We start from the raw sequence: 12,540 nt of genomic DNA on the forward strand, positions 1-12,540 counted from the left end.
GCACGCGCGTGTGTGCGTGCGTGTGTGTGTGCACGTGTGTGTGTGCTCCTGTGAGTGGGAGTTTCTGATACTGGCCATGTACACACGTGTGGTTGTGTGTCTTCCTGACGAGTTCTGTCTGGTTACCACGCGTGCTCTTCACCCCCTGGGGTCCCCTGCCGTCACTGAGGAGGCCTCCCAGGCTTCCCGTGTGTCCTTCTGCCCGTTCCCTTCCGCGTGTGACTCTGCACGCCCATCTCCCCTGGTGCTGGCGCTGCCTTGTCCCGCAGAACCTTCCATGCTGTCCCGTACGGGGGCCCCTGCAGCCCTACCACTCAGCGTGGGCCCAGACCATCCACATTTAACGTAACCATTGATACGGTTGATTTGAGGTCCGCCGTTTAATTATCTGTTTTATGTTTGTACCTCCTGGTTTGTCCCTTTGTTTCCCCATTTCTGCTTTCTTTTGGATTCTTTCTTTCCTTTTTTTTGTTTTGCATTCTATTTAAATTTGCTTATTGGCCTCTTGCCTTTTGTAAACTATTTTTAAGTGGTTGCTGTAGGTTTCGATACACGGGCCTAAAGGTTTCCCCCTGCTTCTGGTTAACGTTATGCTCCTTCACGTATGATGTACAAACGTTGGCATCGTATGCGTTTCTGTGTGGCGTGTGCTTTAGGTCCACACGCGTGGAGGACTCCGGCAGGCGGTATTATCATTGCTGCTTTAAGTAGGAGTCAGCACCACCTCCCCACCCCACAGCCCATCCCGCCTGCTGCCTGGTTTGGGATCAAGTTCCTGGGGGCGGCCACGCCTACTCACACAGCATCTTGTCCACACCTGCCCAGTGGCGTTGCCGCGGAGACTGCTGGCCTGCAGAGCCTACCGTCTTATCTGGTTCTCGAGGTTAACGTTTGCCCAGCCCTGCTCCAGTAGATCCTCAGGAAGGGCTCCTGGGGACAGAACTGACCGGATTTTCTATGTGGAGAACTGTTTTTCTCTGGCTTTGACGTTTGAAGGGCACTTGGCTGACGTGTGTGTAATCCTTGCCTGACACTTCGTCTCACTGAGGTTTTCAGTGAAGGCTGTTCTGCTGCTGCCGTGACTTGTACGTTGGTCCTGATGAGGGTCTCATTGATGTTGTTTCCTGGAGACCTGGAGGATGGTGTCTTCACCTTTGAAATCTAGTAGTTTCGCTAGGATATGTCCAGGAGTCAGTGGTTTGGGGTTAATTTTCTCAGGTGCTCAGTAAGCCCTTCAGTGTGTGAGTTCAGGTCTTTTCCTGGTTTTGGAAAGTTTTCTCGGGTTATGGTTTTAAGTATTAGTTCTGGTCCATGGGTTTGCCCTTCCTCTCTGGGGCCCGTGGTGGCAGATGTTCTTCTTTTGCTGCCTGTCGGCCACGGTCACTCCTTTCTTCACTGCTCTCTTCATGACGCTGTTTTCACTTTCTTGCTGAATTTCCCTTGAAGCTGATTCTCCCTCGGGCACTTTGTAATTTGCTCTTCTTCTCTGTGATGATTTTGTCTTTTTCTCCCATTTCTTTCCTGAGGTTAGTCCACACTTTTCTTTCTCTCTTTTGGGTCCATTTCTAGTTTAGTTTTGTGTTTCTAATTCCAGGTGTGTTTTCATCACCTCCGTGCTTGTTTGAGTGCGTTTGCCTCCGTTTGCAATGTCGGCTTGTAATTCTGTGCGGCTTCGCGATTCCTTTTCGGGGCGGAGGGCCTTTTCCTGGCGTGGGACGTGTACATTTTTGCTGACTTGTTCACAGCGGCTTTGTAGGGACTTGAACTTCCTCTGGCTTGTCCCCACGGTGTCGGCATGGGTAGGATTCCTAGCTTCACAGCGCCCCCTTCTGTCCGTCCAGCGAAGTCCGGAGCACGGGGGCCACCCTGCCTGGCGTCGGTCGGGCAGTGAAGGGGCAGCCTCTCCTCTGTCTCAGCGTTTCCGTCTCCCCCTTTCTCCTCTGCCCCTTTATCCGGTTGCCAAGGCCACCTGCCCTCTTGGCTTCCCTTTTTCTCTCCAGAAGCAGAGTCTCACCAGCGCCCTGCAACCTGGTCCTGTGGGCCGGTGCTTACGGGGATTTTCCCTGGAGGGTTTCTGGCCTCCAGCCCCTCCCCCAGCCCCTCCCACGCCCGCAGGGCCTGGGGCGTGCAACTGCGCATTGTGGACTGGTCACCAGGCTGTGTGTTAGATCCAGAACTTGTTATCTTATCACTTGAGGCTTGTGCCCTTTGACCTACATCTCCCACCCCCTTCTCCCTCCCCAGCCCTGGAAGCTGCCTTTCTATCCTCTGTTTCTCTGAGTTTGGCTTTAGATTCTACGAGTGAGTGAGGTCATACAGGGGGCCTCTCTGTGACTCGCTTCGCGCGGTGGGATGCCCTCCAGGTTCTCCGTGTGGTCGCGGCTGGCCAGGCAGCTGGGATGCTTCCTAAGGAGACGCTTGCCCTCCTTGGTTTCCTTCCCCAGGGGCGCAGGTACAGAGAGAGGCAGGATGAATTCTTGCCTCGTTCTCTTTATCTACCGTTTTCAAAAGAATGTCCTGACTCCAAGACGACTAACGTGTGGGGTTTTTAGTATCGCTGTGAACTCGTGGATACAAATATATTGGTGTATGTGACTTTCAATCCAATTTACGCCCTAGTGGCCTGTCCTGGATGGAGTTGGGGCGTTAGTCACTGCTCTTAACGTGCCTGCAGGAAGGCATCCAGCCATCCAGGTGACGCCGTCAGGCTCCTCCTTCCCCGTCGTGAAGCCCCGCTCTGCCCCGCTGGTGCTTTTGCTGCCAGAGGTGGGAGCGAGGCTCTTCTGAGTCTACTCTTAGAGCAGGAGCTCCCCGTACTTGGCTGCAAGTTTATCTCCGGCTGTTCAGGGAAAGCCTGTGTGGATCTGTTCCGTCACCTTTGGTTGTAAATGAAACGTGCGACTTGTGGGCGTAGAGAAATGGCAGTGGCGTGTCCCTTGGTGTGCGCTGTTCGTTTCCATGATCATTCGTTACTTTTCTTCTGAAATGTTTCGTGATAAGGATCTTGTCATTTGAATAGCTTCGTTTTCAAATGAGACGTGACTTTGGCCTCTTTATGTTACATTTCGGCGTGATTTCATCTAAACACCTCCTTTTGGCTTTTGAAACGTCCTCTCATGCCCGCTGTGTGTGGATGAGGCACCTGAGGCCACGCCAGCTGGAACCCGCGACCAGGCATGGCCGGGCCTGGCGAGTGGCCCTCGAGGTCGCCGACGTGTGCGGGGTCCCGATAGGTGGCATGTCGGGCGATCTCTTAGCAGCCCTGAACTTGGGGCCTGTGTCCATGCCACTTGAGGTCACTGTGGTTCAACAGGGCTGCACTGCTCCCTGGAGCTTGGTTTTCCAGGCTTGCCGCTCCCTGCACCCCTTGGCCACCTGCTCTCGTGGGGGGAGCGAGGGCCTCCCCTCCTCCACTGTGTCCCCATCGGGCTCCCTGCCCCTGCCGCCCAGGCTCCGCTGGCAGGCGCTCCGCCAGGTGCGTCCATGTAATGCAGGTGGTTCAGGTTTAGGTAGACGGGACCTTTGTCAACAGCCGGGCGGAAGCACGTGCTGAGGTCTCCCGCACATGCTTCTCCACGCAGAGGGGAACCCAAGTAAGACACACACTCGCTGGGAAGTTCATAACCGTCGTGACGGTAACCGCTCATGATCTGACTTTTCACACGTGTGCGCTTAAGGCAGGTGTGCCTGTTGTCCCTAAAGGTGGTCGTGCTCGGCCATCGGGAAGTGTCGCTCGGGTCATTGTGTGGAAGACGCTGAGTTTCAAGAGTTAACATGATATCAGTCATTTTATTTGGCTGTTGATTTAAACTGATGATCAATGGAAATTCAGTTTCAGGTTAATTTACTTTCACTATAATTTAAATTTGGAATTAAATTTAGTTTAAGTTTAATTGTGTTTAAATTTAAATCTAATTGTGATTACCAATTAAAATGTGTTGGATAAGGGTCATCCTTCCCCAGAAAGTGGCTCAGTCGGGGATGGTGTTGTGGGCACACAGGGGCTTCAGTGAACTCTGCTGGGTGGGGCTCCCCAGTCTCTGTCTGGGCAGAGCTGCAGCGCAGGGAGTCCAGCCGGAAAGTCTCCCTCCCGCTGAGCTGGGACAGATGACTTGGTGTTTGAGTAAGACCGGAACGCAGTGGTGGGGACTGGAGGGCAAGGCGTGGAGGGGCGGGAGCTGCCCGCACGGCTCCAGGCCAAGGACACGTGGGGACATGTGGACACGCGGACACGCGGACACGCGGCCCTGGCTGTGTGCCGAGTCGCAGGCGCCGGCACTGGGCAGGCTGGAAGCACCTGCATGTCTGTGGCACGTTTGCACCCAGCACCTCGACTGGGCTGGAGCGCGGCCTTCTGAAGAGGGGCTCAGGTCGGGGGGGCTGTCAAGAGAAGAGGGACAGCAGGTTCCTTAGTCAGCGAGCCCTTTGTCTGTGCCCAGGGCTTTGCTAACCAGTGGTCTTCAGAGACCATGGCACCAAAGGGGGTCACAGATGTGGCCAACCTACAATTGTCCTTCAGCCTGGGACTCGGGAGACTGGAAGGTGGGTACGTGGTGTGGCGGAGGCTGCGGCAGAGGGGGCAGACGGCACCCCCCCCCGATGTACGGTTGCATGTGACCCACACCGGGCTCTGTTGCTTGCAGAGTGCCAGCCAGTGCCACCTGTGCGTGGCTTCTGGGGGCGTCCAGTGACACAGTGTGTAGGCAGAAGTCCCTGGCGAGAGCTTTCTTGTCTAAAGTAGGCAAAGCACTAGAAAAGAAGCCCTTTCCCCTTTTCCTTTAACCTTATGCCCTTTCCACTTCTTCCCGCCTGGAATGTAGGCATGAGGCCTGGGGGCTTTGCAGCCATGTTGCAGTCACGAGGATGACAGCCAGTGCTCGCAGTGGCAGAGCAGACATGGTGGAAGCAGCTGGTTCCTGGATGCCGTCTGCGAGCAGGTGCCCCATCTCTGCCTGCCAGCCCGGCCTCCTTATGCAAGCGGCTGGTTGTTGGTTTTCTGTTGTTGGCCAAGCACAATCCTAATGGAAACCTCGTAAGCCAGCTTTTCTGAGAATTTCAATTCTTCATTTTGTCACTTTCCTTTGTGAGTTTACAGCACGAAGAAGTGCTCCTGGAGGGCTTTCAGGCACCACGTCTTTTCTTGGAGGTGGAGATGCAAGAGGCCCTGGGAGGAGCATGGTGGGGCAGGGGAGACACACGTGGAGATGAGCCTGGGGTCAGACGGACTTGGTGCGCAGGTGTGCGGGCCGGGAAGACGAGAGGCAGGGGAACCCCAGCTCTGCTCTTGCTCTGGGCGCTCTGTGGTACAGCCCCGGACCCCAGCCTCGCACGCCAGGGCGAGATGGAGCCGTGCGTCCAGGAGCCAGCAGACCCGCCGGCTTGATGCTGAGTGTCGCCTCTTCCCAGTTGTTTAAGGCAAAACCCGAGTGGACGGGCTGGTCCTTCGGGAAGAACGTTGGCAGTGCTGTAGGGAGACGTGCTCTGCGCAGGGTGACCTCAGACTGAGAGGAGTGGGCTGTCTGGCCCCGTGAGTGCCCGGGAAGCCCACAGCGTGCCCATTGGGGTGGTGCCCGCCCCATGCGTCCCCCGGTGCCGCTGTAAGCTCAGGCGCGGCCCCCCACGGGCGCAAGGTCCCAGCCTGCCCACCCCCGGGCCGGCGTTTGCTTCCTCAGCTGTGGCTGTGAAGGGGCTTCCCTGGCCCACAGCAGGGCCAGAGCCCCAGCAGCTCCTGGAGCGCCCACCTCGGTGGTACTGCCAGGCCCCTTCCCTCGCCGGTGCCCGGTCCCCCTGCCATCCGTACACAGGCCTCGTCTCTCCTTTGCAGCTGAGGCTCGGGCGGGTAGGTGGGGGCTGCCCTGGGCCCCTGCTCCTCCAGGCCCTGTAGCTCAGGCAAGGCCGCCACGGGTTTCAGAGATAAACCACCGCAGAGACGGCTCCACGTCCCAGGAAGGGGCCCCTCTGCTGGGCGCCGCCCGGATGCTCTGGAGTCCACACGAGGGGTGTCCGCCCACTCCCGAGGGGCTGCTCTTTTTGGATTTCTCCATTTTCTGAGATTTGTGGGATCAGAGTCAAATGTCTGAGGAGTTTCATATGACTTAAAGAGTGAATTCTGTGCCATAAACGGCTATTTCAATTTAAACCACAGCAGAGAGTCGTCTTACGAGGGCGACGTGTATGGGATTCGGGTGAAGGCAGACAGGTGGGCAGGCCTGCCCAGAGAGACCCCGTGTGTCTGTGACTTAACGCGGCTGCACGTGGGCCCCTCGTCCTTGCTGCCCTAATTCATAATGGAAAGTCCTTGGAAAGCGGCTCCGCTTGGCTTCTCCTGGGGACTTGGGTCGTGGTCCCAGCCATGATCTGGTGACCTGCAGCCTCGGTTACAAGAGGTGACAGTGTGAACTGCAGGAACCTGTCACTGACTCGGGGCCCCGTCTTCACCCACAAAACCCAAGCGTCTCTGGGGCTTCCTTCTCCTTTTCCCGCCCCTGTTGTAGAGCTGGGCAAAGAACACGCTGCAGAATTACAGGAACTGGTGTCACGAACCTTACAGTCGCGCTCGTGACGATCTGCGTGTGTCAGAGCATCGCATTCACTTTGTGTGAAGTCACCAGCTTCCCAGGGAGGAACTGCTCCTGGGGGAATTCTGTGCCCCCTTTGTGAAGGTCTGGTTTTATATGTTGTTCCGGGTACTGCAGAGGGTGGGTGACAGAGCTGCACACATCAGGGAGCCTTTGGTGGCTTCCGTGTGGCCAGGCTGCTGTGTGCAGCTGTGGGCGTGGCTGGCATTGTGCACACTCGACCTTGGGCCTGAGGGCAGGTCGGTCTGGTGATCTGACCCAGGCTGGCCCAGAGCCTCTCCTGACTGGGGTCCCCTGTGCCCTTTGCATCCAGGCTTCAGGCCCGGAGACCAGTCTGCAGTCTTTTCCGGTTGGTGAATGTGATTTGCTGCATGGATACCCCTGGGATTCCTGAACTTTGTCTTGTGATCGTTCCATGCCGGCAAGGGCTGCACGGGGAGCATCGTGTGTGAGGGCGCCTGCCAGGGGGCCACCGGCGGGTGGCATCCAGCTTGTCTCGGAGTCTGTGTTTTAGCGCCTGCGCGGAGCAGGACTGAGCTCGCACGAGGCAAGCCGCCTGTTCCTCCCCACCCCTGCCCCCGGGCAGGGCTGTGGCGCCACCAGCTGGGGAAACGTCTGGGCCTGTTCTGGTCCCCGTCCCCGAGAGCCTGAGCCCTGAGGCTGGTGACCAGGGACAGAGAGAGTCCACGCCTGTGTTCAGTGGGAAGGGGAAGCACCCCAGCGGGCGTCCCGTAAACCCGCTTAAATGGAGCATAGGGTGCGAGCCAGGGCAGGCCACTGTACCCGCTGGTGTCGCCTTTCCCACGCGGCTGAAAAGTACATTCTGGTCTGAATTCTCCTCCTGTTTAAAGAGCCTCCCCGTCTTGGGGATTGTGTTTTGATGTCACAGCTGGAGCAGGACCAGGTCCAGTCACTCTCCCCGAGGCTGGACGTGCTGTCTGCCGTCTGCGGGTCAGGGGCAGCTACTGCTGGGCAATGCTTCCTTCTGAGACTCGCAGAAGCGTGGCACCCAGGGCCTGATGCCCTGCGTCCTCTGTCCCCGTGGCCGACTTTCTGGCGTGGCCTGGCTGAACCCTCGATGCAGCCACTTCCCATCAGGGACCACATAGCTGTTGTTCCCAGAGCACCCATCTCCGCAAGGCCCGTTGGATGCAGCCCTCACCTGTCCACGGTGCACTGACCTCCGGGCAGGACACAGTGGTGGCCGAGGTCGGGTTCAGGCGCTGACACTGTGGCCTTAGGCGCGGATGGCCTTGTGTAGGGGACCTGCCTCTGGGATGGTGGGCTTGGGGAGGGACAAGGTAGTTCTGTGGGTTTTGGTGAGGGCTTCAGAGCCGGCAGTGTTGCCGTGTCAGCAGGTACCAGGGAGGGGGTGGAGAAGAGCAGAGCCGAGGAAGGGCAGAGGGGCGGGCGCAGGTGGGGACAGGCAGCCTCTCGGCCTCCAAGTGCCCTGCCTGGCCTCCTGGTATGCCTCCATCGCTGCCCTTCCAATCCCAGGAGCCCTTGCCCCTGCTGCTCCCCCAGGCCGTGCTGACGCCCCCGGTGCATGTCCTGGCACGGCCGCCTCGTCACCACACAGTGTGCCCCATCGGTGACTCGCTGTCCCCGGCACCCCAGGAGGGCAGGGCCATGGGTTCCTGGCCCCCTCGTGAGCACGTGCGGGTCGACACCTGCTCGGGTGACCTGTGGGTTGCCCGGAGACGCCTAGCGTGGCTTACGGCAGGGGTGAAACGCAGGTCCGTGCCACCGCCTGGGGGTGGCTGGGTCCGTGCTGGGTTGGGTGTGGGCAGCGGGGGGCAGCTGGATGGCGCTCTCGGGACCATCCCTGTGAGCTTCCTGAAGGAGCCGCTGGGGGGGGTCAGCGGCCGCAGCTTCGAGGACGACTCCAGGTCGAGTGGCTGAAGTGTGGGCGGGTTGGGCGCTGCCTCGGGGCCAGTTTAGTCGGAGCCCAGCGGGCAGGGGACCCTGGCGACCAGGGAGACGCGGCGGGCCTGGCCCCGTGGGCTCTGGTGGGCGGGCGGCGCTGAGAGGAGGTGGGCCAAGCTGGCTCCGCTGCCCAGGGGCTGCGTGGCTGGACCAGGTCCCGCTGGTGGCCGTAGCAGCATCAGTGATGGCTGCCCTCACGTGTGAGGTTAGGATGCATGTTTGCTCCTCTGGGCCTTTGCAGGTGCCCTGCAGCTGCCACGCGGGACTCTATAGTTGGGAGGAAATGCCCAGATTACCGAGGAAGGTTCTGAGGAATTGTGAATCCTTTCTGAGGATTTGTAGTAACGGGGAGGGAACGGCCCTGGGGACCGAGATCCTCAGGACTTGTGGGGAAAGCACTGTGGCAGGAACCCCGCGGGGGCCTGACGCTGCCGTGTTTCCTCCCCAGGTCGTGCACACGCACAGGCCGCACTTCCTGGCCCTGCACTGCCAGGAGTTCGGAGGGAAGAACTATGAAGCCTCCATGTCGCACGTGGACAAGTTCGTCAGGTACGTCCCGGGGCAGCCGCTTGTCCCTCTGCTTCCTCCTGGGGTGGGGGGCACGCTCGTGTGAGCGCGAGGCCCGGGGTGGGGTGACAGCGCCCCCCGGGTCCAGGCCGAGATGCGGTCACGTGGTCCGATGGCTGTGAGCCTGCTGCTTCTGTTTCTGCTTCTGCTGCGGCCGGGGACAGACGGGGCTGATGTCCATGCAGCAGCCCACAGCTTTTCTGTGGCAGTGGGACGGGCACAGAGCGTCATCGTCGGGGTGGCTCTGTGGACGGCGGGCCTGCCTGGCGCCCCACGGGAAGCGAGGGCCCGGGCCTGCCTGGCGCCCCACGGGAAGCGAGGGCCCGGGCCTCGGGAAGTAGGCGCAGGGGCGGGGGCAGGACAGTTGGGACGGCAGGCCTGGGCCAAGAGGCTGCGTGCCGGACAGCCCTGGGTATCAGCAGCCGCCAGAGCGTCCTTCCTGCCTCTGGCCCCAGCGCCTGGGGCACCCTCTCTGCACTGTGTCCCCTGCGATGTGGCCCTGTCCTCCCCGACCCCAGACCCCGGGCCCTGTGACTGCTCCCACCGGTGGAGTGTGGGGAGGTGACACGTGCCACTTGTGAGGCTGGTCGTTGAAGGCGGCTGTGGGTGGGGTGGGCCGGGGCCACGTGTGGTGCGCAGGTCTGCGGGTGGGGGGCCTCCATAGGCTCAGCCTGGGGCCCCGCCTGAGGCTGGGTGCAGCTGCTGTCCCAGGCCTCGGCCCCCGTCACAGTCCCCAGTGACGTGGAATGACACAAGCCATCCGTGTTTTCAGCTGTCAAATTGTGGGGTCCTTTGTTAAAAGGCAAATTTTTAAAAGCTACCACACTTTCCCCAAATAAGCTATAATTTAAGGCAATTTCAATCAAAATGTTTTCTTAACACTTTAACGCTAGAATTAATATGGAAGTGCAGAGAGGCAGGACTTGCTGCAGTACTACTGAAACACAGCAAGGGGGGTGTCCTCAACTCCCCCGGCCCGAGGGCCTCCTGTGTGTGTGTGTGTGTGTGTGTGTGTGTGTGTGTGCAGGCGGCACCTGGATGCGCGGCAGCGGAGCTCCTGCCCCGCCTCACCCCAGTGTGTAGCAGGTGGCGGCTGGGTCAGGGGGCGGTACCACTGGTGTCCTGGGCCAGGAAACCATGAAGCTGGGTCCCCAGCACGTTTTGTTCTCTCCACACACAGGGATGAATTTCAGTTATTACTGAGTCAATGTAAAAGGCCCGAGGACAATTCAAGAGTAAAGTGTAGGAGAGCATCTAGGGAGAGATTTCTTTAAAAAGGTGCAAAAGTGCAGCCCACAAGAGGAAAGACTGACGCATTTGACCATGTTGAAGTTAAAAGCTTTATCAAGAGACGCTATAAACAAAGTAAAAGTTTAGCCACACCTGGGAAAAGATATCTGCAACATACTTTACTGACAGAAATCGTCAGTATTTAAATATATAAAGAGCTGCAGTAAGTCAGTAAGAAAAGAACACCTTTGGAGAAGCTGGGCACATCAGCGACAAGCAGACGCAGGTGAGGGGCAGCGCCCGGCAGGGCTGTGCGTCCGAGCTCGCGGGATCCCACGGCTCCCATCCCCCACCGTCCCCTGCCGTCCCCCTGCTGTTGTCGGAGATGTTTTACTCCTGCCTGTGCTCTGCGTCACATACATGTTGTTATTTTTGCTTGAAACCGTCGGTTGCCTCTTGAAAAGGTTAAAAAGTGAGAGAACATGTCACCTGTTTGACTAGAGTCACCTGCCCCTCCCGGGGTGGGTCCTTCTCCGTACAGTCAGCTTTCTCTCCAGCACCATTTTCCTTCAGCCTGAGAACCTGAACATTTATCTCAACACAAGTTGCTGCTGGTCAATTCTCTCAGCTTTTGTTTATCTGAAAAGGGTCTTTGTCTTTGTTTTTGAAAGATGCTTTTGTTGTAAGCAGAATCCTAGCTTGTCCATTTTTTCCCTTCAGTGCTTTAAGGGTATTGTCCCATTGTTCTCTGTGTGCCATTGTTCCTGAGGAGAACTGGGCTGTTGTTCTCGTCTTAATTTTCTGTATATCGTGTGTCTTTTTTCCTCACTGCTAAGTTTGTCTTTCTAGCTGGTTAGCAGCAACTTGATTGTTTTGCTTTAGTTTGATTTTCTTTGTGTTTATTTTGCTTGGGGCTCTTTGAGCTTTTTCAACCTGTAGGTTTATGACTTCATTGAGATTTGGGAGAAGCTTTTGCATGGTTGCTTCCCTTCTCTTTTGTTCTTGGACTCTGGCTTCCTGATGGGAGACTGTCACACAGGTCTCTACAGCTCTTTCGGTTTTGTTTGTTTTTTTTCAGTCCATTTTTTCTCTTTGCTGCAGTTTGGATATAGTTGTGTCTGTTCTTTACGTTTTAATCTGCTGTTAGGCATATTCAGTGAATTTATTTCTGAGGCTGTATTTTTCAGCTCTAGAACTTTCGTTTGTGTCCATGTTTTCCTTTAAATCTTTGGTTACAATTATAATATCTGTTTCAAGTTTATTTCCAGCAAGCTCCATCATTTTTATTCTTTCTACATCTGTTTCTGTTGCCTTTTTTTTGTAGATTATGGGTCATATTTGTTGCTCTTCAACATGTCAGTAATTTTGATTCTGCTGCTGTGTGTGTTTCGTGTCTGCGTCTTGCCTCGCCCCCTAAAGCATGTTGGGGTTCATCCCAGCAGGCAGGTAGGTGCTTGAGGACTAGTTTGATCCTCTCAAGGCTTATCTTCTTCCTTCCCCTCCTCCCTATTCCTTCCTGCCTTCCTCATTGTCACTCCTTAAAGCTGGAGCCCCTCTTCTTCCTGTCCTGAGTGCTGGCTGGTCACACAGCGCCCATGTCCTCCACCCCCTGCCGGGGTGCTGGTTGGGGGGGGTGTCAGGTGCCTCTGTCCATCCGGCGCCATCACAGAACTCGAGGGTGCACCACAGCTCTGTCCCGGCCATGTCTGTAGAGATGGCGGCGAGGTCGCCTGCTGAAGGGTTTTCTGGTGACAAAGCGTGGCCGTGAGGTGTGCAGTTAGGGCTGGAGCCTGTTCATAAGGGACGTCTGGAGACCCTTCCTTCCTTCTTGCTGCAAAGCCTTGGCCACTTGGTCATGGTCCCCAGCTTCTCTCCTGTGAGGAGCGAATGCGGGCGGGACTGCCCAGGCCTGGGGGCGCCTGTGTGGCCTCTGTGAGGGCTGGGTGCAAACAGCCAGGATGCCCCACAGGCTGTGGACTCGAGCTTTCCTGGTGTGTGGCCCTGGGTGAGTTCCCTGTGTCAGCTTCCCGAGGGGCCCCCATCCTGCTCATCTCACGGCTGGCATGGAGCGGCCTGTGCTGAGGGTGCATAGTGGGTCTCAGTTTATGCCACCTTCGCCTCTCTTCCCCTCCCCCTCCCCCTTCCCCTCCCCCCCTCCTTCCTTCCCCCCGTTGCTGTTGTTTTCAGGACAACGTAAAGCATGGTTTCCAAGCTGCCATTCCTGTGCTTCGTAAGCGCT

At 57.4% G+C, this 12,540-nt stretch overlaps 1 protein-coding gene across 11 annotated transcripts in view; it reads left to right on the forward strand.

Moving 5' to 3' along the window:
- Positions 1–12,540, forward strand: part of INPP5A (inositol polyphosphate-5-phosphatase A) — a 179,670-nt gene that overhangs the window by 73,340 nt on the left and 93,790 nt on the right. For 10 of the 11 annotated variants that reach the window (XM_089898379.1, XM_089898381.1, XM_089898380.1 and 7 more), the window contains one exon: positions 8,953–9,053. The exons of the other annotated variant lie outside the window; for it this stretch is intronic. In XM_089898379.1, the coding sequence (XP_089754505.1) occupies positions 8,953–9,053 (101 nt within the window). The remainder of the gene's footprint in view (positions 1–8,952; positions 9,054–12,540) is intronic. 11 annotated transcript variants of the gene reach the window in all.

The sequence above is a fragment of the Delphinapterus leucas genome, chromosome 16, assembly GCF_059928025.1.
Source record: "Delphinapterus leucas isolate spDelLeu-1000000601 "Yukka" chromosome 16, BTC_Dleu_Yukka2, whole genome shotgun sequence".
Classification (NCBI taxonomy): domain Eukaryota; kingdom Metazoa; phylum Chordata; class Mammalia; order Artiodactyla; family Monodontidae; genus Delphinapterus; species Delphinapterus leucas.